Below are 25,431 nucleotides of genomic sequence, written 5' to 3'. Positions count from 1 at the left end.
ATGGTCAGAGACTGAGGACGTGGTACAGGAGATGACCAGAGACTGGGGACGTGGTACAGGAGATGGCCAGAGACTGGGGACGTGGTACAGGAGATGGCCAGAGACTGGGGACGTGGTACAGGAGATGGCCAGAGACTGGGGACGTGGTACAGGAGATGGTCAGAGACTGCAGACATGGTACAGGAGATCTATGCAGCCTCACCAGTGCTCATCATATGCAGCCTACCAGTGCCCCTCGAAAGCAGCCTGCCTGGGACTCACCAGTGCCCAGCAGCCTACCAGTGCATACCTCCCAACTTTTGAAGGTGATAATGAGGGACATTTAGGGAGGAGATTGACCTGTGGCAAGCGTAGTGCACCGCGGCAAAAAGTGGATGTGGTAGCATAGTAAACGGTGTTGTCTGTAAACACAGTTTATTATGCTACAGTTAGGAATGGACAGAGTAAGTGATTTGTACAGATAACTTACTCTGTCATTTTGGGGGGGGGGGGTGGTCAGAGAAGAGCACGAGGGGGATCCGAAAAGAGTACAGGGGGATCAGAGAAGGGCACGGGGGTGACTGAAAACAAGCACAGGGTGGAGGGGAGCAGAGAACAGTAGGGGACAGAGAAGTTCCTGGGCAAGATCACATATGGGCCAGGAGAGAGCTGAGGGGCCCACGGCAGCAGAAAAAAGCTGGAGAGGAGGGGCAGCATACAGAGAAACCAATGCCCTCCATGTTCTTCCTGCAGCTACTGAATGCCCACTTTTCCTCCTCTTGCTCCTGCAGGCATTCAGTGGCTGCAAGAAAAACATGGAAGGCATTGGTTCCTCTTTATGCTGCCCCTCCTCCCAGGCTGGGTCGCAATGGCGACCACTGTATTCATGTCTCTGCAGTGAATTAAAGAAATAAAGTTCTGCCAGAATGAAGGAGCAATGAGAAATGAATGGAATACTGGCAGGATTCTGATGTTGGGACAGTTAGACTAGAGCATACAGAGGGTTAAGAAGACTGGTAGATGAAAAGATTGTGGACTGAGAAATGCTGAGGATGAAGGAGGGGGGGCTGCGATTGTAGTGACAGCTGGACAAGCAATGAGAGAGAAGAAAAGTGCCGGGTGTGAGGAGTTATTAGTGTGCAAGTGATGCCGGAAAGATTACCATACTTCATTTACCTTCTACAAAGCACATTTCGGTTGTACAGAGGCACTGGGCAGTGGTACTCAGAGATAGGAGAGGGTCACATGACACTGCACAGTGGCAGAAGACAGGAGCAGGAATGGGTTCAGATGTCAGAATCCTCCCACATGCAGGGACTTCTATCACCGATTGCCACACACAGTGCTGAATGATGGGAGGAGGGGAGCAAGCTCCACAGCCTGTGCCTCTGATAAATCTGTACCACGGCCGCACTTAACATACTGTGCAGGAGCTCAGAGCGAGACGTTGGGAGGCAGAGCTGAGAGGGAAAGCCGCTGTGCACAGTTTCCCCCACAAAGCACGGCAGCACTCCAGAACGATATCCCTGTAATGGGTGGCACCAGGGGCAGGGCCCTGCCCCGTTTTCGGTGCCATTATGGGCAAGAATTTGCTTTCGCCAAATTGTGATATGATATGTTTCGGCGGCCGAGATTTTAGTGCATCCCTAGTGTTTTATGTGTACATCATTAGACACTAAATGTTATGACGCTTAGATCTGAAAGTACCATTAGCTTACCTACAATTTAGAGGTAGCATTTTATCGGCCCCATGGCTTTATGCCAGAAAAAACAAAATACTGATTATTATTTTTTATCACTGTGCTGCATGTACTAATCTCTCTCTCTCTCTCTCTCTCTCTATATCTATATCTATATCTATATCTATATCTATATATATATATATATATTATAATCATTACTTGTGAAAGTGTTGAATTGGATAACCTGTCAGATGAAATTTCTGACCTAATGTTGAGGTAGTAGATTTTAGGACCATTAAGTATACCAACATGTTATGTGAGATTTTCTAATGTATTAAACGTCTGGATTAATAATTGTCCAAAGTATAGAGTATGATGTTGTAGAGAATTGAGAATGAATTTGTCTCTCAAAACTAAATTGTATTTGTGTTTTATATTGCCACCTTCTGGCTGACATTGACACTGAAAATTTTCTGAGTACCAGAAAAATGCATTCTGTTGCTGCCACCCTGTGTTAACACTACAAAGTGTATTGTATTCTAATCTTAGAGATGTACCTAAAGTGTATATCAACTCCAACAATGAACCTCTCCTATTTGCTCCCTATTGGACTGCTAAGTATACAATTAAAAAAATGTATTTCTCTTTTGTTCATTGACAGACACAGCTCCTTTAATTCTTCAACTTAGGGTTATCACGCCAACTTAAGGAGAGCACTAGGCAGAACACGTAACACATGTAAAAACAGCAAGACTGCACAGCACCACCCAGGGGGCGGTCCCTCTGGTTATAACCCCTCGCCCTGCTTCCTGCAGCTCAGTTTTTTCGGCCCAGTGTAGAAGAAGGACCTGGCTCCCTTAGGGGACCATTGGTCCTATGAATTTTTTAATTTCTTCTACAATTTTGATCCTGTGAGCTACAATCAACAGGCGGGCTGGGTGACAGGCTGGATTATATAGATAGATCCCTGTAGTCTCCCCAGCCTGGCCATTGAGCGTGAGCCCTAGCTACACGCTGGGCTGGCCACGACATGCCTCTTCTGCTCCAGGGGTGGCCAGTGAGCTATATGCCATGTCAGTGTGCTGTGGCCAGCAGCCACCCTGTACTGCTTGGGTGATGTGTCTGTGGAGGAATGCGTTCCAGCAATCATGACAGGAGGGGTAAGGACGGCTTTACCTGCCTTGGCAGGATAGAGCAGCTGGGCATTCCCTGGGAGGTTGACTAGGGAGTCTCTCAGTCTCCCTTTCCCTCATTCCCTCTTCCCCCTTTTTACTCTGGGCACTTCATGACTGACACAGGGCAGAGCGGTCAGCACAGAGCAGCACTCGGTCAAGGTGGTGAGTCCTGCGGCGGGGGGGGCCTCAGTCTGCTAGCTGCTAGGAGGGTGGGATTTGTGTACCTTGCCTTAAATCCCTAAGTTGTGGCAGGTGAGTAAGGGTCAGCATGGCATCAGAAGCTGGCACTTCTTTCCCAGACATCCCTGCTATTGCAACCCGGTTCACCGGCTAAAACTGCGGTGCCCATGGACGCCCTGTCGGCGGTCCTGGAGACCTTTGTTGGCTGGGTGGAAGCAGTGCTTGGGCTCAAGGGGGGTAAAAAATGTCCCCTGCCCCCCCAGGTCTTCTGGGGAGAGCACTGATTGTGACTCGGGCCCCGCTGTGACTGGCGGCCCCTGTTCTGATGTGTCAGGATGCGAACCAGGACCTTTCGGACAGTGAGAATGGCTCTGTGTTCAGGTTAGCGCAGGAAAAAGCACTAGTAGGAGCACTTATCACTGCGGTGCGGGATACCCTGAAGATACAGGATGCAGCAGGAACATCTGCTGAGATGGTAGTCCCTTTTGGGCTCCGCAAACTGTTCTGCATGCCTAAGGTGTTTCCGTATTTTACTTATTTTGATAAGTTCATCTACAAGGAATGGGGGAGTCCGCAGCGGGCCTTTTCAGTCCCAAGAAGAATGGAGGTGCGTTACCCCTTTGAGGAGAGCTTCCTGAAAACATGGACGTCTAAAGTAACCATCATTCCGGTAGAAGGCACTCCTGCCTTCAAGGACCCTGCTGATAGGAGGGCCGAGGCAGTGGCCCAGTCCATGTTTACGGTAGTGGGGTCAGTGTTACGACCTGTTGCACCGTGAATTGGAGAAGCAACAGTCTCCCCCGGTCTGCGTAGAGCTGACAGACCAGTTGGTGCATGGCCTTAAGTATGTCTGTGATGCGGCCCTGGATAAAATCCCCCTGCTCTATAGAGCGTTAGTATCAGCAGTGGTGCTACGGTGCCTGATGTGGCTGAAATGCTGGTCTGTGGACCAGGCATCTAAAAAAGCACTGGTGATTTGCCCTTCCAAGGTGAGAGGCTGTTTGGAGCTTCGCTGGATGGCATTATTAAAAATGTTACCGGTGGGATGAGCACGTTGCTCCCACAGCCCAGGAAGGGTAAGGAGCCACGCCGTAGGCAAGGACCCTCTTTTTCCACTCAGAAAAGTTTTTTTCACCTGCCCGGGTCGGCAGGTATTCGTTCCCAGTCCGACAAGGCACCTGCTGAAGGACAAAAGCATCCCTGGCTTTGCAAGCCAAACAAGTCTGCGAGCAAAAATGTTACCGCATGAAGATTTCTTCAACTCTCGGGTGAGGTGTTGCCTTCAGGAGTTTGCAGGTCAGTGGACCTCTCTACTGTCCGACCAATGGGTCTGCGAACTGGTTTCATCGGGATACAAGATGGTTTCTTTCTTGTCCACCAAAAGGATTGTTTTCCCTCCAACCTTCATCTTCTTCCGGCTCGTCTGGAAGCCCTGTTCGGGGCAGTACAGGACCTGCTGCTGCGTGGGGTGATGTACTGATGCTGGAAAGGTTTCAGGGATTCTACTCCAATCTGTAGTCCCCAAAAAGGAAGGGGTACGTCTGATTCTGGACTTGAAGGCCCTCCAACAGCTTTGTGAAAGATTCAGGATGAAATCAGTTTGCTCCGTGATCGCTGCACTCCATCTGGGACTTCCTGGCGTCCCTGGATATCCTGGACACGTACTTACATGTACCCATATGCCTCTGGCATTAGAGGTTTCTGCGATTTTCTCCCTTTTGGCCTGGGGTCTGCACCCAGAGTTTTTACCAAAGTGTTGGCTCCAATTCTGCTGATGTTAAGGCAATGTGGGATGGCAATCGTGGGTTACCTAGACAACCTCCTCCTGAGGGCAGCTTCAGAATTAAGGGAGGATGTAGCGATAACCTTGCAGACTCTCCGGGAGTTTGGTTGGGTGCTGAACCTAAAGAAGTCTGTGTTAGTGCCGACTCAATGCCTGGAGTACCTGGCCTACTGTTGGACTCCTCAGAAGCGAGAATTTTTTTCCCTTCAGACAAGCTGCAGACTCTTCAAGCTCCGGTGAGTTTAGTGGTGAACCGCAGATGGTCATCACTGCGCTTCTGCATGCGAGTTCTGGGCCTCATGGTAGCCACTTTCGAAGCAGTACCGTAAGCTCAATTTCACACTCGAGTCCTACAAAAGGAGATTTTGTCAAAATGGGACAAATCTCCGTTATCCCTGGATTGTCAAATTCGGGTGAGCCAGCTAGTCCGGGATTCCCTTCTCTTGTGGCTGAGGTCTCAGATCCTTCGGTCTGGGAGATCGTGCCTTCCTCTCCAATGGATCACAACAGATGCCAGCCTGACCGGTTGGGGCGGAGTTCTGGAGTACAGTCGGCTCAGGGCCTTTGGTGGCGAGAAGAATCCCAACTGCCGATCAATGTGCTAGGGCTTTGCGTGATCAGGCTGTGCTTCTCCACATGGTCAAGGAGGATACAGAGGCATCTGATCAGAATCCAGTTGGACAACGCCACAGCAGTGGCATACATCAACCATAAAGGAGGAACAAGGAGCTCAGCTGCAGCACTGAAGGTCGCTCACATCCTCCAGAGGGCAGAGCGACGTGTCGGCCATATACATTCCGGCAATAGAAAACTGGCAGGCGGACTACCTTAAGTCATCAGATGCTGGACCCAGGGGAATGGTCGTTGCATTCGGATGTATTCCGGCTCCTTTGCCTAAGGTGGGGTACACCAGATGTGGACCTCCTGGCCTCTCGGCTCAATCAGAATGTGCAGAGGTTTGTGTCCAGAACAAGAGACCCCTGGGCGGAACGTCAGACGCGTTGGTGGCTCCACGGGGGCATTATCGGCTGATTTATGCCTTCCCCCAACTCAAACTTCTACCACATCTGCTGTGCAGAGTGGAGGCCGAGGGGATTCCAGCAATTCTGATTGAATGTTCTGCGGATGTTCCTTGGCGGCTACCGATGCGAGAGTACCTTCTATCGCAAGGTCCGATACTTCATCCTGCTTTACCGTCGCTGGTTTTAACGGCATGGTCGTTTGAAACCCAGGTGGTAAGGCACTGAGGTCTGTCAGACTCTGTAATTTCCACTATGCTGAGGGCACGGAAGTCGTCTTCTCGCAAGATTTGTCCGCAGCCCTCTTTCCTTCCAAAGGTGGTTTCAGCATTCCGTCTGTCTACCTGGTGTGTAAAGCAGCGTCTTGGTCGTCCGTTCACACTTTCAATACATTCTACAAAGTTGACGTAAGTACATCTTCAGATGCTTGTTTTGGCCGCAAGGTTTTGCAGGTGGCTGTGTAAGGTTGCCATATATGCTTTAAGTTACAAGTTGTGTTGTGAACGCATCTTTTGATGCATAAGTTGGCCACAGGTTTTGATGGCAGCTGTTTAAGATGGCAACTCCTCTGTTGAGGTGTTCCTTTTATTGTGGGTGTAGTTGTTTTGCTGTTTCCACACCTCGTTTTTTACACTACTTGGTCAAGAATTAAAGGTGCTTTTTTTTTTTTTAACGATTTTTGTACTCATCATAAAATCCTTTTCTCTGAAGTTCTTTGACAGACACAGCACCCACCCCTCCTATTTATGTTTGTACTGCTTTTTGACAAACTGAGCTGCAGGAAGCAGGATGAGGGGTTCTAGCTAGAGGGACCGCCCCCTGGGTGATGCTGTGCAATCTTGCTGTTTTTACATGTGTTATGTGTTATGTGTTCTGCCTAGTCCTCTCCTGAAGGTGGCGTGATAACCCTAAGGTCAAGAATTAAAGGAGCGGTGTCGGTCAATGAACTTCAGAGAAAAGGAAAAAAAAAAATAATCAAATTTTTGTTGTCATATCTGTAAAATAAGTGCAAAAACAATACTTGTGGATGTTGAAATAAATCTTATGACCTGATGAAACCGGTCAGGACCAGCACTGCTGGAGCTGAGGGACACTCCTAGCTGCCAGGGGAAGAACCCCTCCAATGAGAGTGGAGGGGGGGAGCAAAGGGCAAGAATAGACAAATTCTGGTGGTAGGGGGACTCAATTCTTAGGACAGAGAGGGCAATCTGTGACACCAGAAAGGCAGAGGGCGTTTAGGGAAGTAAACAAGTGGTTGAAGAGCTGGTGTAGTAAGGAGGGGTTTGGGTTCCTGGAGAACTGGGCTGCAGATCTGCTCGGAGTGAAGATGGGCGAAAAAAGTTAGAGGGGTTTTTAAACTAGGTGACGAGTGGGAGGGTCCGGTGGTAGAGATAGTCAGCAATGAGCATATTCCAGAGGGTAGTATTGGGGTTAGTGGTGGGTTGACTAAAGCACATAAACCCGAGATAAGTATAGTTCTAGTTCAAAACACCAGTCAATATTGGCATAAAACCTTCAGGTTTTTGTTGCTGAACATGAAGAGAAACTTCATCTTCCAGCATGACAACGACCCAAAGCATACATCCGAATCAACAAAGGAATGACTTCACCAGAAGAAGATAAAAAGTTTTGGAATGGCTCAGCTAGAGCCCAGACCTGAATCTGATTGAAAATCTGTGGGGTGATCTGAAGAGGGCTGTGCACAGGAGATTCCCTTACAATCTGACAGATTTGTAGTGTTTTTGCAAAGAAGAATGGGCAAATATTGCCAAGTCGAGATGTGCCATAATTGTGAAGTGGAAGGAAAATAACGCCTTCGTTTTTCTTTTTAGCATTTTTCACTTGTAAATTTTATCTTGCTATATCACTAGCGCTGCATCTATTATGAATTTACGAAAATACATGGTTTTTCAATTTTTTTTCAAATACTTGAATAGTGTGGCGTGAATTTGTATTCAGCCCCCCGAGTCAATACTTTGTAAAACCACCTTTCGCTGCTATTACAGCTGCAGATCTTTTTGGGTATGTCTCTACCAGCTTTGCACATTTCATTAGAGACTGAAAGTTTTGCCCATTCTTCTTTGCAAAATAGCTTAAGCTCTGTCAGATTGGATGGAGAGCGTCTAAACAGCAGTTTTCAAGTCTTGCCACAGATTCTCAATTAGATTTAGGTTTGGACTTTGGGCCATTAACACATAAATATGGTTTCATCTAAACCATTCCATTGTAGATCTGGCTATATGTTTAGGGTTGTTGTCCTGCTGGAAGGTGAACCTTCACCCCAGTCTCAAGTCTTTTGCAGACTCTAACAGGTTTTCTTCTAAGATTGTCCTGTATTTGGCTCTATCCATCTTCCCATCAACTCTGACCAGCTTTCTTGTCCCTGCTGGAGTAAAGCACCCCCAGAACATAATGCTGCCACCACCATTTTTCACGATGGGGATGGTGTGTTCAGGGTGATGTGTAGTGTTAGTTTTCCGCCACACATAGCGTTTAGCTTTTAGACAAAAGTATCTTCTTCCACATGTTTTCTGTGTCCCCCACATGGCTTTTCGCAAACTGCAAATTGGACGTCTTATGGCTTTCTTTTTGCCACTTTTCCACATTTGGTATAGTGCATGACTAAGTCTTATGGACAGATTCTCCCATTGGAGCTGTGGATCTCTGCAGCTTCTCCAGAGTTATCATAGGCCTCTTAGCTGCTTCTCTGATTTAATTATCTCCTTGTCCGGCCTATCCGTTTTAGGTGGATGGCCATGTCTTGGTAGGTTTGCATATGCACCATACACTTTCCATTTTTGGATAATGAATTGAACAGTACTGCAACCTTATCTCTGACCGGTCTGGTGTGTTCCATAGCCTTCATGAGGCTGTTTATTCACTAAGGTTCTCTAACAAACCTCAGAGGGCTTCACAGAACAGCTGTTATTTCTCCTGAGATTAAATTCACACAGGTGAACTCTGTTTACTAATTAGGTGACTTCTGAAGGCAATTGATTCCACTAGATTTCAGCTGAATACAAATGCATGCCACACTTTTCAAACTTTTTACAAATAAATATCTGAAAACCATTTATCATTTCCTTCCACTTCACAATTATGTGCCACTTTGTGTTGGTCTATCACATAAAATCCCAATATAATACATTTAAGTTTTTGGTTGTAACATGACAAAATGTGGAAAAAAGTATGAATACTTATTTCAAGGCACTGTATGCAACCATATTATTATTATTTTATTTTATTTTTTTTTACATTTTTACTTCCTTCCACCTAAAATATTTCAGTTTTTTGTTCAACTGAGTTGTACAGTTTGTAGGTCACGTTAAAGGTGGAAACTTTTCTTTAAATTATTTCATTGTCTCTTTTTTTTTTTTTTTTTTTTTTTACATAACAGAAACCTGACATTTTCACAGGGGTGTATAGGTTTTTTATATCCACTGTATAAGTAAGCCTTATTATAGGCTTAGCTATAGGTAAAAGTGAGAGTTTACTGCCACTTTAAGACACCATAGACCAGTGATGGCGAACCTTGGCACCCCAGATGTTTTGGAACTACATTTCCCATGATGCTCATGCACTCTGCAGTGTAGTGGAGCATCATGGGAAATGTAGTTTCAAAACATCAGGAGTGCCAAGGTTCGCAATCACTGCCATAGACCATTCAAATTTCAGCCAATTCTTGCTGAATCTGCTTTTGGTGTCAGTCGGAAATTGATTTTCTCTTGTTCAGCCTATGGACCGTCTGTGGCTAGTATACATCTGAGTTAAAGGAGAAGTATGTTTGTTTTTTTCAGTATCATACTTACATCGGTGGATGCAGCATCGGTCCGATGCTGCATCTGTCCCCCAGCCCCTCTGCACTGAGAACCGAGCGATCGAACATCGCCGATGGCTCAGTTCTCACAGCTCCCCGAGCAGAGAACTCCTGATTGTCAATCAGCAGCTCTTCGCTCTGCTCCTCTACGCTCACTGGAACGCTGGACTGTTGAGGTGCGGGGAGCCGTCGTCTCAGGCTCTCGGCACTTTGCCAAGAGGCTGAGACGGGTATCAGTCCAGGAACCTGGCAGATCCAGACTTCCATTGTTGGGATGACACAGTGCCTGGACTGATTTCTGTGACGTCAGCAGAGAGTGGACTTCGGTTCAGTCTCTACTGCAAATGGGTCCAAAACCAATTGCACTCCTGTGACCCAGAGGAGAAGCCCAGCCAAACTAATTTTGGCTGGACTTCTCCTTTTAAAGTAGTGGTTAAACCAAAAATGTAATATATTGCAGCCTACCAATCCTTAAGATGAGCCACAGCTCTGTGTGTGAATGGACATGCAGAGCAGTGGCTCAGGAGTGAGCCTGCTTGGGTGCTGCTATGGGGGCACTCTGCAGGAGGGAGGGTACAGGAGCACTGGCGGGGGGAGGAGAAGAGGAGGATCTGGGCTGCTATGTACAAAACCATTGACATGTTTTTGTTACTTTTAAAAAAACAAAACAATTGCCCTTTTAACCAGTTGACGACCACGCCATAGCCGAATGATCACTACGCTGTCAGCGTGAGGAGAAAAAATAGCCGATTACCGGCTGTGTTGACATCATATGATCAGCTGTCATTGGCTGACAGCTGATCACGTGTTAAGGGGTCGGGATCGCCCCCTTACTCCGATCTGTGATTCAGCGAGTCTCATAGACTCGCTGATCACAGAGAGCACACTGCTCAGACCGCTCATGCACGGGACAACGTCAGTTGACGTCGTCCCAGGAATGCAGGTCCGCGCTGTAGCTGTCATTCCGCTATAGCGCAGATCGCTAGTGGTTAATATCACTTTAAATGCCGTGGTTGCATGCATTTTATTTCTTAGGCTTTTTCCTTTATTTTCAGCTTGTGATCTGGTCTTCAATCTAGATGAAGGAGCAAAGAGACATCTTTTAACAGCAGCATTTTTAATCTGGGGAAAAGGTAGTAATGGATGTATTAGCAGATTTAGATGAACTAACAAATTGAAGCCAGACATCAGGTATAGCTGGCCATACATGTATTGAAATTTGGCCAGTTCAGCAGAGACCAGATGAATTTCGATCCATGTTTGGCAGGCTGGTTGTACAGAAGGGGATTTACTTAAAAGCTGACCGTTGTTAGCCCCTCTTTCAGTGTTTAATGGGTTGTCTAAACCTTCTAAATGCTACTTTTGCAGGACAGCTTGGTATTTTTAATAGAAAGATTTTTTTTTTTAATTTTTTTTATTTTTTTATGTGTTCTTCCTATTGACCAGTGTTCCTTTTAAATGTAAATCCTAACCACAATTCGAGCAAATCAACTAAATGTGTTTTTAACCACTCTGGAACTTGGTGACCAAACAGGTTTCACGCCAGGCAAGGGGACTGACATTAATCTCTGACAGCTCTTTATGAACATTAATGTAGCTGGGTTGTGCGAGGGAACGGGGTGGTTACTTCTGTTGATGCAGAGAAAGCTTTGGCTTTGGGAATATTACTGTGGCCCTAAATATAGATCCTGAATACAACGTGTTTGTTTTTTTTTTGTTTTTTTTCTGCACCCACCTGCCTGGTACTAACCAATACTAATACTCTCTAAACACTTTGCATTGCAAAAAAGGGATGAGGCAGGGGTGCCTAGTATCCCATGGGCCATTTGTCCAAGCCCCGAAATCCCTTGTCATCCTACTCTAGTATGGGAACTAACTGGAGGCTGGTTAAAACAAAAAAAATACCCCTTTATGCAGATGATACTTTTGCTATGTCTCAAGGATACATCCTCCTGCTTTGAAGTTGGCCCTGCACATTATTGACTTCTTTGGTTGCTTTTCTGTGCCTTAACTTGAACAACGCTTCTTTATGCTGGGTTACTAAATTTAAATACTTAAGGAATGAGGAGCACAGTGTTACCTCTAAATATATATCCTTGATAACGTTAGTCCCTTGCTTTCACCACCTTGCCCTCAAATGTTAATGGATGTGTCTCCCGCTAAGCCCAGTGGGATGCATGACACTTTTTTCCTTTTTAAAGTGATTGTAAACGATTCCCTTGCAAAATAAACAACCCAACAGATTTAACCGCTTTCCACCTGCTCACCATCAAATGATGGAGGAGCGGGGCTGCTCTCATTCTGGGTGAAGTCCCAGAACGGCTGCTCTCGCACGCCCAGCGCTGCAATCCCTGATCTCTGTAAAGAGCCGGTGACATGGCTCTTTAACCATGTGATCGGTGGTGTCAAATCACAGCCGGTCGCATGTAAATGCGTAAGTGCCGGTAATCGTCTCTCATCGCCTCACACTGACAGTGTGTGTGACAAGGAGAGCCGATCATCGTCATCTCTTCACAGGAGACAACTTGAGAGGTAAACAGGGCACTGATCATCCGTGCCCTGATTACAGTAAAGCCTACCAGTGCCAGCAATCAGTACACATCAGTGCCCATTAGTGATACCAGTCAGTGCTGCCTTCAGTACCTATCAGTACTGCCCACCACTGCTGGCTATCAGTGCCACCTATCAGTGTAAAAAAATAAAATAAAACAGCAGTGATTAAATATCACCAAAAAAGGATTAAAAATTATTTTGGGTACAGTGTTGCATGACTGCACAATTGTCGTTCAGTGCAACAGCATTGAAAGCTGAAAAATGGCCTGGGCAGAAAGGGGGTGAAAGTGCCCTGTATTTAAGTGGTTAAAGTAGAAATTAAAGGCAAAACATTTTGAGGGTGGAGGGGAGGCATTTCTTACATGTTGATGCAAAAATTGAGCTATGCCTTTAAGATATGTTTTAAGGTTGTGTCCATTGTCTGTGTAGTTGTCACATTCAGGCTCTAAACCTTTCTGGATCAGTGTGGCTCCCATTCCCTTGACCTCCATTTTATACAAGCCACAGGGGTTGTGATGAAGGAATGTGTCTTGTTCCCTCACCCCCGTTTTGTACAAGCCACTCATCATCGACATACACTATATTACCAAAAGTACTGGGACACCTACCTTTACACTTACAAGAATTTTGGCATCCCAGTCTTAAACTGTAGGTTTTAGTATTAAGTTATCCCACCCTTTGCAGCTATAACAGCTTCAACTCTTCTGGGAAGGCTGTCCACAAGATTTAGGAGTGTATCTATGGGAATGTTTGACTATTCTTCCAGAAGCGCATTTGTGAGGTCAGGCACTGATATGGACAAGAAGGCCTGGCCCCACACTCCTAAACCTTGTGTACAGCCTTCCCAGAAAGTTGAAGCTGTTATAGCTGCAAAGGGTGGACCAACTCCATATTGAACCCTACCAACTAAGACTACCACTACAGTTCATGTGTGTGTAAAGGAAGGCATCACAATACTTTTGGTAATATAGTGTATTTATGATATATACTATTATGTACTATGGCTTGACCGAGATCTAATGTAATGACTCTCTGAACCACTATGTGCTATTTGTGTTTAATGATGTGAAAACACTCAATCAGTGCACCTGTTGATATATAGATATTATACATGTACGCCATATACACACACCCAGTATCTCATAAAAGTGAGGACACCCCTCACATTTTTGTAAATATTTTATTATATCTTTTCATATGACCACACTATAAAAAAAAAAAAAGACACTTTGCTACAATGTAAAGTAGTGAGTGTACAGTTTGATTTAGCAGGGTAAATTTGCTGTTCTATCAAACACACAGACATTAATGTCTAAACCGCTGGCAACAAAAGTGAGTACACCCCTAAGTGAAAATGTCCAAATTGGGACCAATTAGCCATTTTCCCTCCTCGGTGTCATGTTACAAGGTCTCAGGTGTGAATGGGGAGCAGGTGTGTTAAATTTGGTGTTATTGCGCTCGCTCTCTCATACTGGTCACTGGAATTTCAACATGGCACCTCATGGCAAACTCCTCTCTGAGGATCTGAAAAAAAGAATTGTTGCTCTACATAAAGATGGCCTAGGCTATAAGAAGATTGCCAAGACCCTAAAAATGAGCTGCAGCACAATGGCCAAGACCATACAACGGTTTAACAGGACAGGTTTCACCAAGAACAGACCTCTCCATGGTCAACCAAAGAAGATGCTAGCCCATGCTCAGTGTCATATCCAGAGGTTTTCTTTGGGAAATAGACCCATGAGTGCTGCCAGCATTGCTACGGAGGTTGAAGGGGTGGTGGGGGGGGGGGGGGGTTAGCCTATCAGTGCTCAGACCATACGCTGCACACTGCATCAAATTGGTCTGCATGTTGAACTGGCCAAATTGGTTCAGATGGTGTCAAATGTGTGTGGCGGCAATCAGGAGAGGAGTACAAATACAAGTGTGTCTTGCCTACAGTCAAGCATGGCGGTGGGAGTGTCATGGTCTGGGGCTGCATGAGTGCTGCTGGCACTGGGGAGCCACAGTTCATTGAGGGAACCATGAATGCCAACATGCACTGTCACATACTGAAGCAGAGTATGATCCCCCTCCCCTCCCTTCGAAGACTGTGCCACAGGGCAGTATTCCAACATAACGACCCCAAACACCCCTCCAAGATGACCACTGCCTTGCTAAAGAAGCTGAGGGTAAAGGTGATGGACTGGCCAGGCATGTCTCTGGACCTAAACCCTATTAAGCATCTGTGGGGCATCCACAAATGGAAGGTAGAGGAGCACAAGGTCTCTAACATCCACCAGCTCTGTGATGTCATCATGGAGGAGTGGAAGTGGACTCCAGTGGCAACCTGTTAAGCTCTGGTGAGCTCCATGCCCAAGAGGGTTAAGGCAGTGCTGGACAATAATGTTGGCCACACAAAATATTGTCACCTTGGGCCCAATTTGGAAATTTTCACTTAGGGGTGTACTCACTTTTTTTGCAAGTGGTTTAGACATTAATGGGTGCGTGTTGTTATTTTGAGTGGACGGCAAATTTACACTGTTATACAAGCTGTACACTCACTCCTTTACATTGTAAAACGTGTCAATTCTTCAGTGTTGTGACATGAAAAAATATAATAAAATCTTTACAAAAATGTAAGGGCTGTACACTTTTGTGAGATACTGTATATCTATCCCACTGGACAAAGTTATCTAAATATACAGTATATTTCAGACTGATCATTTTATTAGTCTTTATTTACAGTATTTGCAGCAAAACATGATACACAGTTTACTTTTATATACAGTATTTACATTGTTTGGGACTTGTCCCACAGTTTTTTTCTATTTTTTTAATTGTATTTATTAAAGGCACCACACTTTTGTATCTGCAATAACATTCTGTATTCCATTTGCTAGTAACTGCAGTGACAGCTCTTTAGATTATTGCTCTGTATTCATAGTTCTATCTTTCCAGGTGGCTGAAACTGACACACAAACTCGAACATGGCCGTTTTAATCAAGTACACATTACTGAGCTGTCAAGAGCTCTAAAGTTTCTCGTTTTGCATACTCGCAAGTCATTTTGTGTGTCAAGTGTAACAGGCTGGAAGGTATGGATATCCTGACCTTTTTACTAGCCTGCCATCATTTCTGTAATTTTGGCAAGCTATGGAAGGCACCCATAAACAGATTAGAGACACAAGGCCTCCTCTTCTGTATCGGTTTCAAAAGCAGTCCTCTATATTCCATATTGAGGAAAAAAATATACACTTTTCTTACTATTTCACTATTTTTCATTGTGGGGGATTTAACGGTTGGCTAAACAAATGTGCAGACTTCTTAAAATTGACTGGATGATGGCTTTGAATTGTAATTTTGTGGAGCTATAGGAAAGACTAATGGAAGTAAAACCGTGAGTTATTAATATTATCTGTGATTACCATTTGGTTGTATGTTTGATGTTTATTTTATATACCAGGGTTATCTGATGTTATGGCCATGTACTGAATGTGTTCGGTTGAGTAGGACCTTTGAATAGGTGGAGGCCTCACTACTTCAATAGGTTTTCTGTAACATTAGAGAAAGGTAGGCTCTGCTGCAAATGGTATGCAAATCACACACTGTGTACAGCATGGATGTAATGCAGCAGAAAGGTGAGCAGGAACCAGAGCAAGGACTAAACGAGAAACTAAGTGGTGGAGGATCAAAAGGCATTCAGCAGAGCATACTTTTAGCAGAAAGAGAAGCAGTGTGGGCAGGGAGGATTACTACTGAGGAAGGCAGGGCCGGTGTTCTGCCGTATAGTGTCCGGCCATCAAATAGTGTGCATGCGCAGTACGGAGCAGACGAAGCTTCGGAAAATCTCCGCAGCTGAACGCTGCCTGCGCCGTGAGTGGAGGTGGTAGCCCCACCATCCAAGCGGACATAGGGTTGTGAATAGTAGAGGGCCCCTCGCGGACGAGCTTCGCTCGCCACGCTTTGGCCTCGACCTCGCTGCGCTCGGCTCTTTTTTTATTCCTACTCTATGTCCACTTGGATAGTGGGGATAGAACCTGGACTCACGGCGCAGGCGCCGTTCATCCTCTGCAATTTTCTGAATCTGTGTTGCTGTGTACTGCGCATGCGCAGTACGCAGCGGACACTATCGGATGGAGGACGTTATTTGACAAGACACCGGGTTGGGTCTTGCCACCTAGTGGGGGGATGGCTACTACTACTGAGTGGTGGTGGTGGCGGGGGGGGGGGGGAGGTTGATACAACTGAGGGGGGAATGTACTTCTGAGCCGAGAAAATTTAGAGTGGGAGATCTGTGAAACCATGAAACTGCCGAGCAGAGGATCTACTAATCCAGGGGTACTACTGAGCAGGAGATCCCCTGAGCCCGGAAACAGATAAGCAGGAGATATACTGAGCAGGGGTACTAATAAGCCAGGAAACTGATGATCAGGAGTACTACTGAGCCACCAAAACACCAGATACCACAACACCACCTTACCACACCTAATATCTGGCAACGTCCTCATCATCACTTCCCATATGAGATCACTTCTCCTCATTTAAATGAAATCGAAAACCAACATGCACAGGGCATTTGACAAACTTAACTAAAGCTTCAAAAAAGCATCAAAAACACATCATGAAAATGCATGTTAAAGCGGTAGATGCTTTTTAAAGTGTGCTACTAATCAATGCAAGTGTAAATGAGGCCTTAGGCCCTTTCACATGGGCAGATCTGTTTAGCAGACTCCAATAGCTCATCAGGGAATTGCTCAATTGATCCCCGCTGAGCCGGGGGATGACAGGTCCATCTCTGCTCACTATGCAAGGAGGAACCTGTCAGAGCTCTGCTGTTCTCTATGGCAAGATCGGATGAAAATGGACAGCCTGTCTGTTTTTCATCCGATCCCATCCTCTGGATAGATGGCGAATGTATTGCCATCCATCTATTTTGAGCAGATCTTGTCGGATCGGACAGCAGGCAGGTGTCAGCGCACACATCTCCACTGACATCCACCTGCCCATAGAAGTCAATGTGTGCCCCCCCCCTCCAATCATGTGGAAGGGGTTTTAAGCCCCCCCCCCCCCTTTTTTCACCTGGTGATCCAGCCAGTAACACACTTGGAGTGTCTGTGTATAAAGTACTAAAGCAGACACTTTTGGACAACATCTTTGTCAATCGAGGGAGAGGGAAGTCCTAGGCTAGCAGATTTAGATGTACTTGATTAACAAGCCGTTATAGCAAACCATTTTTTCCTTTTTTTTCTTTTTTTTTTTGAGATGAACATTTTACATCAGTTAATAAAAGTTGATCATTGTAAGCAAACCCGGTCATCATTGTCAGCACCCCGGTCAGTGTTAAATGGTCTGTCTTAACCCTCTTATGCTATTCGACAGCTTGGTCTGTTAAAGTATGTTAAAAAAATAAGACTTTCTGGCAAGATCACCATTTGAAAATAAAGGAACAAAAGGCTATAAAGAAAATGAATGCATCCACCACATTGGCATTGCATCCACCACATTGGCATTGCATCCACCACATTGGCATTGCAGCCACCACATAGGAATTGGTAAGCTGCAATTTAATACATTTTTCTTTCTGGGCTTTATACTGCTTTGTTTTAGGAGAAATGTTCTGGTCTATGAATCACTGTTTCAGACACTCAGGGACCTTTTCACTGGGTATGTGCCATACCTTTTGGCTATGTCCACAGTTCAATGACAGGTTTTGGTGCAGGAGCAGTTACTTGTACTGGGCAAGGTGTACCTATTTTTCTCCTCCATATGTTGGAGGGTATGATATGGAAGCAATAAATGGCAATAGTTTGTACATTTGTGCCGTTTTTATGCTACATCCTATGTATGCACCCTGCAGATGATGTATCGCTGGAAAATAGTCCTTCAAAATAAATGGAATGGCCATCTTTGTAATGAGTATTGACCACACTCCCAAGACTTCTCATAATTGTGAAGTGGAATGGATCGCCATGTGTGCTGGAGACACGAAGGCTGAAAAGCCTCTCCTTATCGATTGTTCAACTGGGCTGGTTGAAAGTAACAGCAATCCTTTCCTCTTTATATTCACTAGTTATCTGGATCAGTGTCAGGAGAAGCCAGCTCCCCTGGCTATGGGACACAAGAGCATACTTTCACCTCTACTTTGAGTAGCACCAAAAGCAATATAACTTGTCATAATTATCAAATATCATGCAGACCATGTCATCAACATGGTAAGATCCAGATGCATAGTTTTCTTTTTTTTAATGTCTAGGTTACATTAAAATGTTTGTATGTTTATATTGGTCTTATTTGATTCCATTGCCCTTAGTTATTCATTTTTGTTTTGCTTTGTTTGTGGTTTAGCCATATGCATTGTCAACGACACTGCTTGCCATTGGGACCCTCTAAAAAGCTGTAGAAGTATTGCGATGAAACCAAATGGATAAAGTCACGCTTCTTTTAAAGTAGAACTATGGGTAGACCATAAAATGATCCTGTCCATAACAGTAAGACTGGGCTCTTGGTTCTTCTAAGTAACCCTTGGAACGTTTTGTAACTTGCCAGTAGAACCATTAGATAGGCACTTCCTTTTGAGAAACAACTGTGATGTTGCCTTGCTTTAACTGTAATTTTGAATACCAACTGTGGTTACTTTTTATTTTATTTTAATATTGGTCTTATTTGTTTCCATTGCCCTTCATGATCCTTTTTGTGTTACTTGTTGGTTCATGGTTTAGTGGTATGCATTGTACTACTTCTGTTATATCACGTGAGCTTCCGTCGGCTGCTGGTCTTGTTGCACTGGAGGATGATATGCTGGCTTGCCTCTTTAATAATCTCATGATCTGATTTTTGTATCCTTTACATGCAAAGAAGTATATGAGGGGATCCAGGCAGCAGTTAAGGTTCATGAGGCACACAGTAGTATGAAGTATGGCATGGAAGATCTGCTTCTCGCTGCAGTCCGGGTCATATTGCAACTTTTTAATCATATACTGTATAATGGCAATGTGATAAGGCGTAAAACAGATAAAAAACACCACAATGACCAAAATGATTGTGTTGGTTGCTTTTTTGTTGGTGCCAGATTTTTCTGTCAGTGGATTTTTTTTTGCAGTCTGGCATAGTTTTAAGCTTATCTGGGAATAGCAGAACAGTATAATTACTAAAGGAATTAAATATCCAATGAGACATGCTCCAAGAAGCATATATGGCAAATTGGCTAAAGTTTCAAAGTTGGGATATTCCATACAGGTAATCTTCTCATCTCCCTCTACTCTTGACATATCCATTAGCAGTAGAGGGAATGTTTGGAAAAAGACAAGCAGCCAAACAACAATGCAGATGATCCTTGCAGACCTCACCCTCCGGATCCTGTTAAAACGGTGTGGATGTACTACCGCCAGAAATCTGTCGATGCTCAAGCAAGTCATAAAGTTTACGCCTGCATAAGTGTTTATGTAAATGAAAAGGGCAGTGATTCGACAAAATGCTTCTCCTAATAGCCAATCAAACCCCAAGGCATAGTATACAATTCTGGTAGGTGATGCGATGGCAAAAAATATATCCGAGATAACCAGATTCTTTGAGTAGAGTGTGGTAGAATTGAGCTTTCTTCTGTTTTTGTGAATAACATACAAAGCCAGTATGTTTCCAAAGAGTCCAAACACGAAAATCATAGTATAAAATATTGGCAGCAGAATTCTTGCTGTGTTGCGATGGAAGTACCAGTCACATTCAAAGGAACTGTTGGTGTTATTCATCTTGGCAACACTTAAGTATTCTGGAAAACAAAACATGGCACATAGTATGCAGTTATTATATACAGTATTGTATGTACAAGTTAATTACACAGGTCTTATTTTAACAAAATCCACAAAAGTCTGAATGCTATTAATTTCCTAGAGTAATATTTTGTTTACACATGTACACAGATTGTACTGCTTGCTTGATACATTCCTAAGCTGCATGTAATTAATAATGATAACGTCTAGTTTTATATGAAAATAACAAACAAGTTATACTTACCTGCTCTGTGCAGTGGTTTTGCACAGAGCAACCCTGATCCTTCTCTTCTCAGGTCCCTTGCTGACACTCCTGGCTCCTCCCTTCTGCTGAGTGCTCCCTCAGCAAACTGCTTACTGTGGGGGCACCTGAGCCAAGCCATTGGAGAAACAGCTGTGGCCTGGCCCTGCCCCAACTTTCCTTGTTGGCTCACCAACTTTTTCAGCAGTGTGAGCCAATGGCGCCCCTCTGCTTTCTCGGTCAGTGAGGAGCGAGCGTCCCGGGCAGCCAAGACTCTCATGCAACATTGCTGGATCGAGATGGGGCTCAGGTAAGTATTAGGGTGGCTGCTGCACACAGAAGGGTTTTTTTTTTAGCTTAAAGTGTAGAATGCATTAAGATAAAATACCTTCTAACTTTACAACCACTTTAATATAAAAACAAATTGTCACTTTCGTTAACCACTTAAGCCCCGGACCATTTTGCTGGCTTAAGACCAGACCACTTTTTGCGATTCTGCACTGCGTCGCTTTAACTGACAATTGCGCGGTCGTGCGACGTGGCTCCCAAACAAAATGGTCGTCCTTTTTCCCCACAAATAGCTTTCTTTTGGTGGTATTTCATCACCCCTGCGGTTTTTATTTTTTGCGCTATAAAAAAAATAGAGCGACAATTTTGAAAAAAACGCATTATATTTTACTTTTTGTTATAATAAATATCCCCCAAAAATATATATATAAAACATTTTTTCCCTCAGTTTAGGCTGATGCATATTCTATATATTTTTGGTAAAAAAAATTGCAATAAGCGATTATTGATTGGTTTGCGCAAAAGTTATAGCGTTTACAAAAAAGGGGATCGTTTTATGGCATTTTTATTAATAATTTTTTTTTACTAGTAATGGCGGCGATCAGCAATTTTTTTTATTGTGACTGCGACATTATGGCGTACACATCGGACATTTTTTTTTCTTCTTTTTTTAAAAGATACATTTTTATTAAGTTTACGTACAATACAAAGATCGCATGAAAAGCAACGACATATAGTTATACAACGGTCTTGACATACAGAAAATCTGTGAAGTATTGCAGCGGTACAAGCGTTATGCGTAGGTCGGTGGAGGCAACCTTATGGCGCCACCCTGTGTGATCCTCCCTTAGAGATGGAGCCTGATAGCGCCACCTAAGCTGGGCAGGGTTCTCCTCTCCACCCAGACACCCCTTACGGGATCAATTGAAGTGGCTTGTGACCCCACTATGTGCGAGAAACATCATGTTTTCAAACCATTTTACGGAAGTATCATAAGTACAACAACTTAACATACTGTAATTGGAGAGGATACCAACTATCAAGTTGCCTATCAGCAATTAAACAAACAAACAAAGGTGAGGAAGGCTATTCTTCTAATGGTAGATTATTGGTGTTTGCGATCCAGGTTGCCCATGGGCGCCATGTTTGGATAGCATGGGTTCTCTTGGTGTTGCTACGTGCAATTGTTAGTTCATACACATGGTGTAGATGAGTGGTGCTCACTACTTCTAATATTTAATATTGGACATCGGACATTTTTGACACGTTTTTGGGACCATTGTCATTTATACAGCAATCACTACTATACAAATGCAGTGATTCCTGTGTAAATGACACTGGCAGTGAAGGGGTTAACCAGTGGGTGGCAGTGTAGGGGTTAAGTGTTCCTAACTGTTGGGGGCTGGGCTTTTTTTTTTTAGTGAACACTTATCTCTGCTCCAATCACATGGAGCAGAGATCAGCGTCACTTGTTGCTAGGCAGAACTGGGAGATGCTGTTGCTGTTTACAACGGCATCTCCTAGTTCAGCTGCCCTGTGAGACGATCGCGGGTATGCCCGCGGCGATCGAGTCCGCTGGACCCGCGACCAGACTCAGGGGGGTCCCGACCGGCACACGAGCGTGGCGCGATGGCAGGGTGGCAAATTTAAAGGGATGTACAGGTACGCCCATTGGCCTGCCCGTGCCATTCTGCCGACATACATCGGCATGCGCCGGTCGGGAAGTGGTTAAAACCCAACTCCAGCTACCAAGAAACTCCCATGGGTTGACTAGTCTCAAAAGCACTTCCACGTGTCCTTTTCAATATATAACACTTCACTTTAAAAATCAAAACTAAGTTGTTAACTAGATGCCGACCGCCGGCTGTCAAATGACGGCCAGGCGGCGCACCTATTGTGGCGGGAGGTCGTCATCAGTATTTGAGTACCTGTCCCAGCCCATCAGAGTACCCGAGTACCTGTCCCAGCCCATCAGAGTACCCGAGTACCTGTCCCAGCCCATCAGAGTACCCGAGTACCTGTCCCAGCCCATCAGAGTACCCGAGTACCTGTCCCAGCCCATCAGAGTACCCGAGTACCTGTCCCAGCCCATCAGAGTACCCGAGTACCTGTCCCAGCCCATCAGAGTACCCGAGTACCTGTCCCAGCCCATCAGAGTACCCGACTACCTGTCCCAGCCCATCAGAGTACCCGACTACCTGTCCCAGCCCATCAGAGTACCCGAGTACCTGTCCCAGCCCATCAGAGTACCCGAGTACCTGTCCCAGCCCATCAGAGTACCCGAGTACCTGTCCCAGCCCATCAGAGTACCCGAGTACCTGTCCCAGCCCATCAGAGTACCCGAGTACCTGTCCCAGCCCATCAGAGTACCCGAGTACCTGTCCCAGCCCATCAGAGTACCCGAGTACCTGTCCCAGCCCATCAGAGTACCCGAGTACCTGTCCCAGCCCATCAGAGTACCCGAGTACCTGTCCTGGCCCATCAGAGTACCCGAGTACCTGTGACGGCACATCAGAGTACCCGAGTACCTGTCACAGTCCATCAGGGTACCCAGTACCTGTCACAGTCCATCAAGGTACCCGAGTACCTGTCACAGTCCATTAGAGTACCGAGTACCTGTCACAGTCCATTAGAGTACCGAGTACCTGTCACAGTCCATCAGGGTACCCGAGTACCTGTCACAGCCCATCTGAGTACCCGAGTACCTGTTCCAGTCCATCTGTGTACCAGAGTACCTGTCACAGTTCATCTGAGTACCCGAGTACCTGTCACCGCCCTTCAGAGTACCCAAATACCAGTCACCAAACCATCAGAGTACCTGTCACCAGGCCATCGGAGAACCCGAGTACCTGTCATCAGGCCATCGGAGTACCCGAGTACCTATCTCCAGCCCATCAGAGTACCCGAGTACCTATTTGCAGCCCATGTCTCATAGAATATACGTTGGGGTGTTTGCTTTCCAAAATGGGGTCATTTTGTGGGTAATTTCACTGTCCTGTGGTCCAGGACCTTCAAAAGTGTGATGGGTAGGAATGAAATGAGATGTGTCATTTATGCTCCTAGAACGCCTGAACGTACTACTTCAATGTTCGGCCTCTCTATGTGGCCAGGCTGTTTAAAAGTCCTACACATGTGGTATTGCCATACTCGGGAGGAGTAGCAGAATGTATTTTGGGGTGTAATTTTTGCTATATACATGCTATGTGTTAGAAATGTCTTATAAATTGACAATTTTGTGTAAAAAAAAAAATGTGTTTTAATTTTTTTCCACATATTCCAAAAACTTCTGGAAAAAAATTAACCATTCAAAAGACTCATTATGCCTCACAGATTATACGTTGGGGTGTTTGCTTTCCAAAATGGGGTAATTTTATGGGAAATTCCATTGTCCTGGTACTCCAGGGCCTTCAAAAGTGTAATAGGTGGTTGAGAAATGAGATGCGTCATTTTTGCTCGTAGAACGTCTGAAGGTACTACATCAATGTTGGTGCTCTGTATGTGGCCAGGCTGTGTAAAAGTCTCACACATGTGGTATCGCCGTACTCGGGAAGAGTAGAAGAATGTATTTTGGGGTGTAATTTGTTATATGCATATGCTGTGTGTGAGAAATAACCTGATAATATGACAATTTAGTAAAAAAAAAAAAAAAAAAAAAAAATTTCATTTTGCAAAGAATTGTGGGAAAAAATGACAACTTAAAAAAACTCACCATGCTACTTACTTAATACCTTGGGATGTCTACTTTGTAAAAAGGAGTCATTTGGGGGGTATTTGTACTTTCCTGACTTGTTAGTGTCTCAAGAAATGAGGTACACCTGATGTACTGAAGGCCTGATCAGAAGTGATCAATTTTCAGTGATTGGCACCATAGTTTGTACACTCTATAACTTTCACAAAGACCAAATAATATATACTAATGTGGGTTATTTTTACCAAAGATATGTAGCAGTATAAATTTTAGCCAAAATTTATGAAGAAAAATTACTAATTAGCAAAAATTTATGACAGAAACAAAGAAAAAGGCATTTTTTTCACAAAATTTACGTTTTATTTTATTTATAGCACAAAAAATAAAAAACCCACTAGTGATTAAATACCACTAAAAGAAAGCTCTATTTGTGTGGAAAAAAGACGCAAGTTTCATATGGATACAGTGTTGGATGACTGAGTAATTGTCATTCAAACTGTGAGAGCGCTGAAAGCTGAAAATTGGTCTGGTCAGAAAGGGGGTGTAATTGCACTGTATTGAGGTGGTTAAACAGCGACTCTCTTGTTTTGTTGTTCCAACGCAGGGCTTTTGTGCGCTCATGGCTCTGAATACCCAGATATGTGAACACCATGCTTTAACTTCTTTCTATTTCAGTGATTCAATTAGGAAGTGTGAGCACAGGTGGTCATAAACATACCCCTGGTCATCATGATGCTACCTGTGCTCACACTTCCTAACTGAATGACACTGTAGGTCAGTGGACATCAACCCTGTCCTCGGGGGAATATTAACAGGCCAGGTTTTGGGTATTACCTTGGGGAGATGCAGGCTAGAATACTGCAATCACTGAGCAGCAAATTATATCACCTGTGATGTATTTTAGTTATTTTGCAAACCTGGCCTGTTAGTGGGCCATGAGGACAGGGTTGATGACCACTGCTGTACATAATTTGAAATAATAATAATAAAAAAGTTAGGGTTGAGGTTTTTAGCATTTGTTTAATTGTCACACATGTCATTTTACATTTATTGTTTAATAAACATTTGTCATTGCAGCCAGGGCAACAGAACACAGTGTAAAAACAACCCATAATTTCCATCCTTCTGCTTACATAAGTGACTCACTGCTTTTCATAGAAGTCTGTATAGATCTTAAAATGCCACAAAATTCTGATTAAAAAAAATATTCAAGTATGTATTCTAATTCTGTTACACTGGTAGAGGGTGGCTACGTTTTGTTCTCTGTGGTCTCATTGTTTGT

The 25,431-nt window shown here is 44.5% G+C and overlaps 2 protein-coding genes across 2 annotated transcripts in view; one reads left to right on the top strand and one right to left on the bottom strand.

The window, feature by feature from the left end:
- UBAC2 (UBA domain containing 2) overlaps nt 1–25,431 on the top strand; it is a 348,299-nt gene that overhangs the window by 109,383 nt on the left and 213,485 nt on the right. The gene's annotated exons all lie outside the window — the stretch shown is intronic.
- GPR183 (G protein-coupled receptor 183) overlaps nt 14,877–25,431 on the bottom strand; it is a 52,604-nt gene continuing 42,049 nt past the window's right edge. The window contains exon 2 of the mRNA XM_077482971.1: nt 14,877–19,931. Within this exon, the coding sequence (XP_077339097.1) occupies nt 18,826–19,911 (1,086 nt within the window). The 5' untranslated portion in view covers nt 19,912–19,931 and the 3' untranslated portion in view covers nt 14,877–18,825. The remainder of the gene's footprint in view (nt 19,932–25,431) is intronic.

The sequence above is a fragment of the Lithobates pipiens genome, unplaced genomic scaffold, assembly GCF_037356315.1.
Source record: "Lithobates pipiens isolate NorthernLeopardFrog02 unplaced genomic scaffold, aLitPip1_a1.2 Scaffold_16, whole genome shotgun sequence".
NCBI lineage: Eukaryota > Metazoa > Chordata > Amphibia > Anura > Ranidae > Lithobates > Lithobates pipiens.
This window is presented reverse-complemented; position numbering and strand designations above follow the sequence as displayed.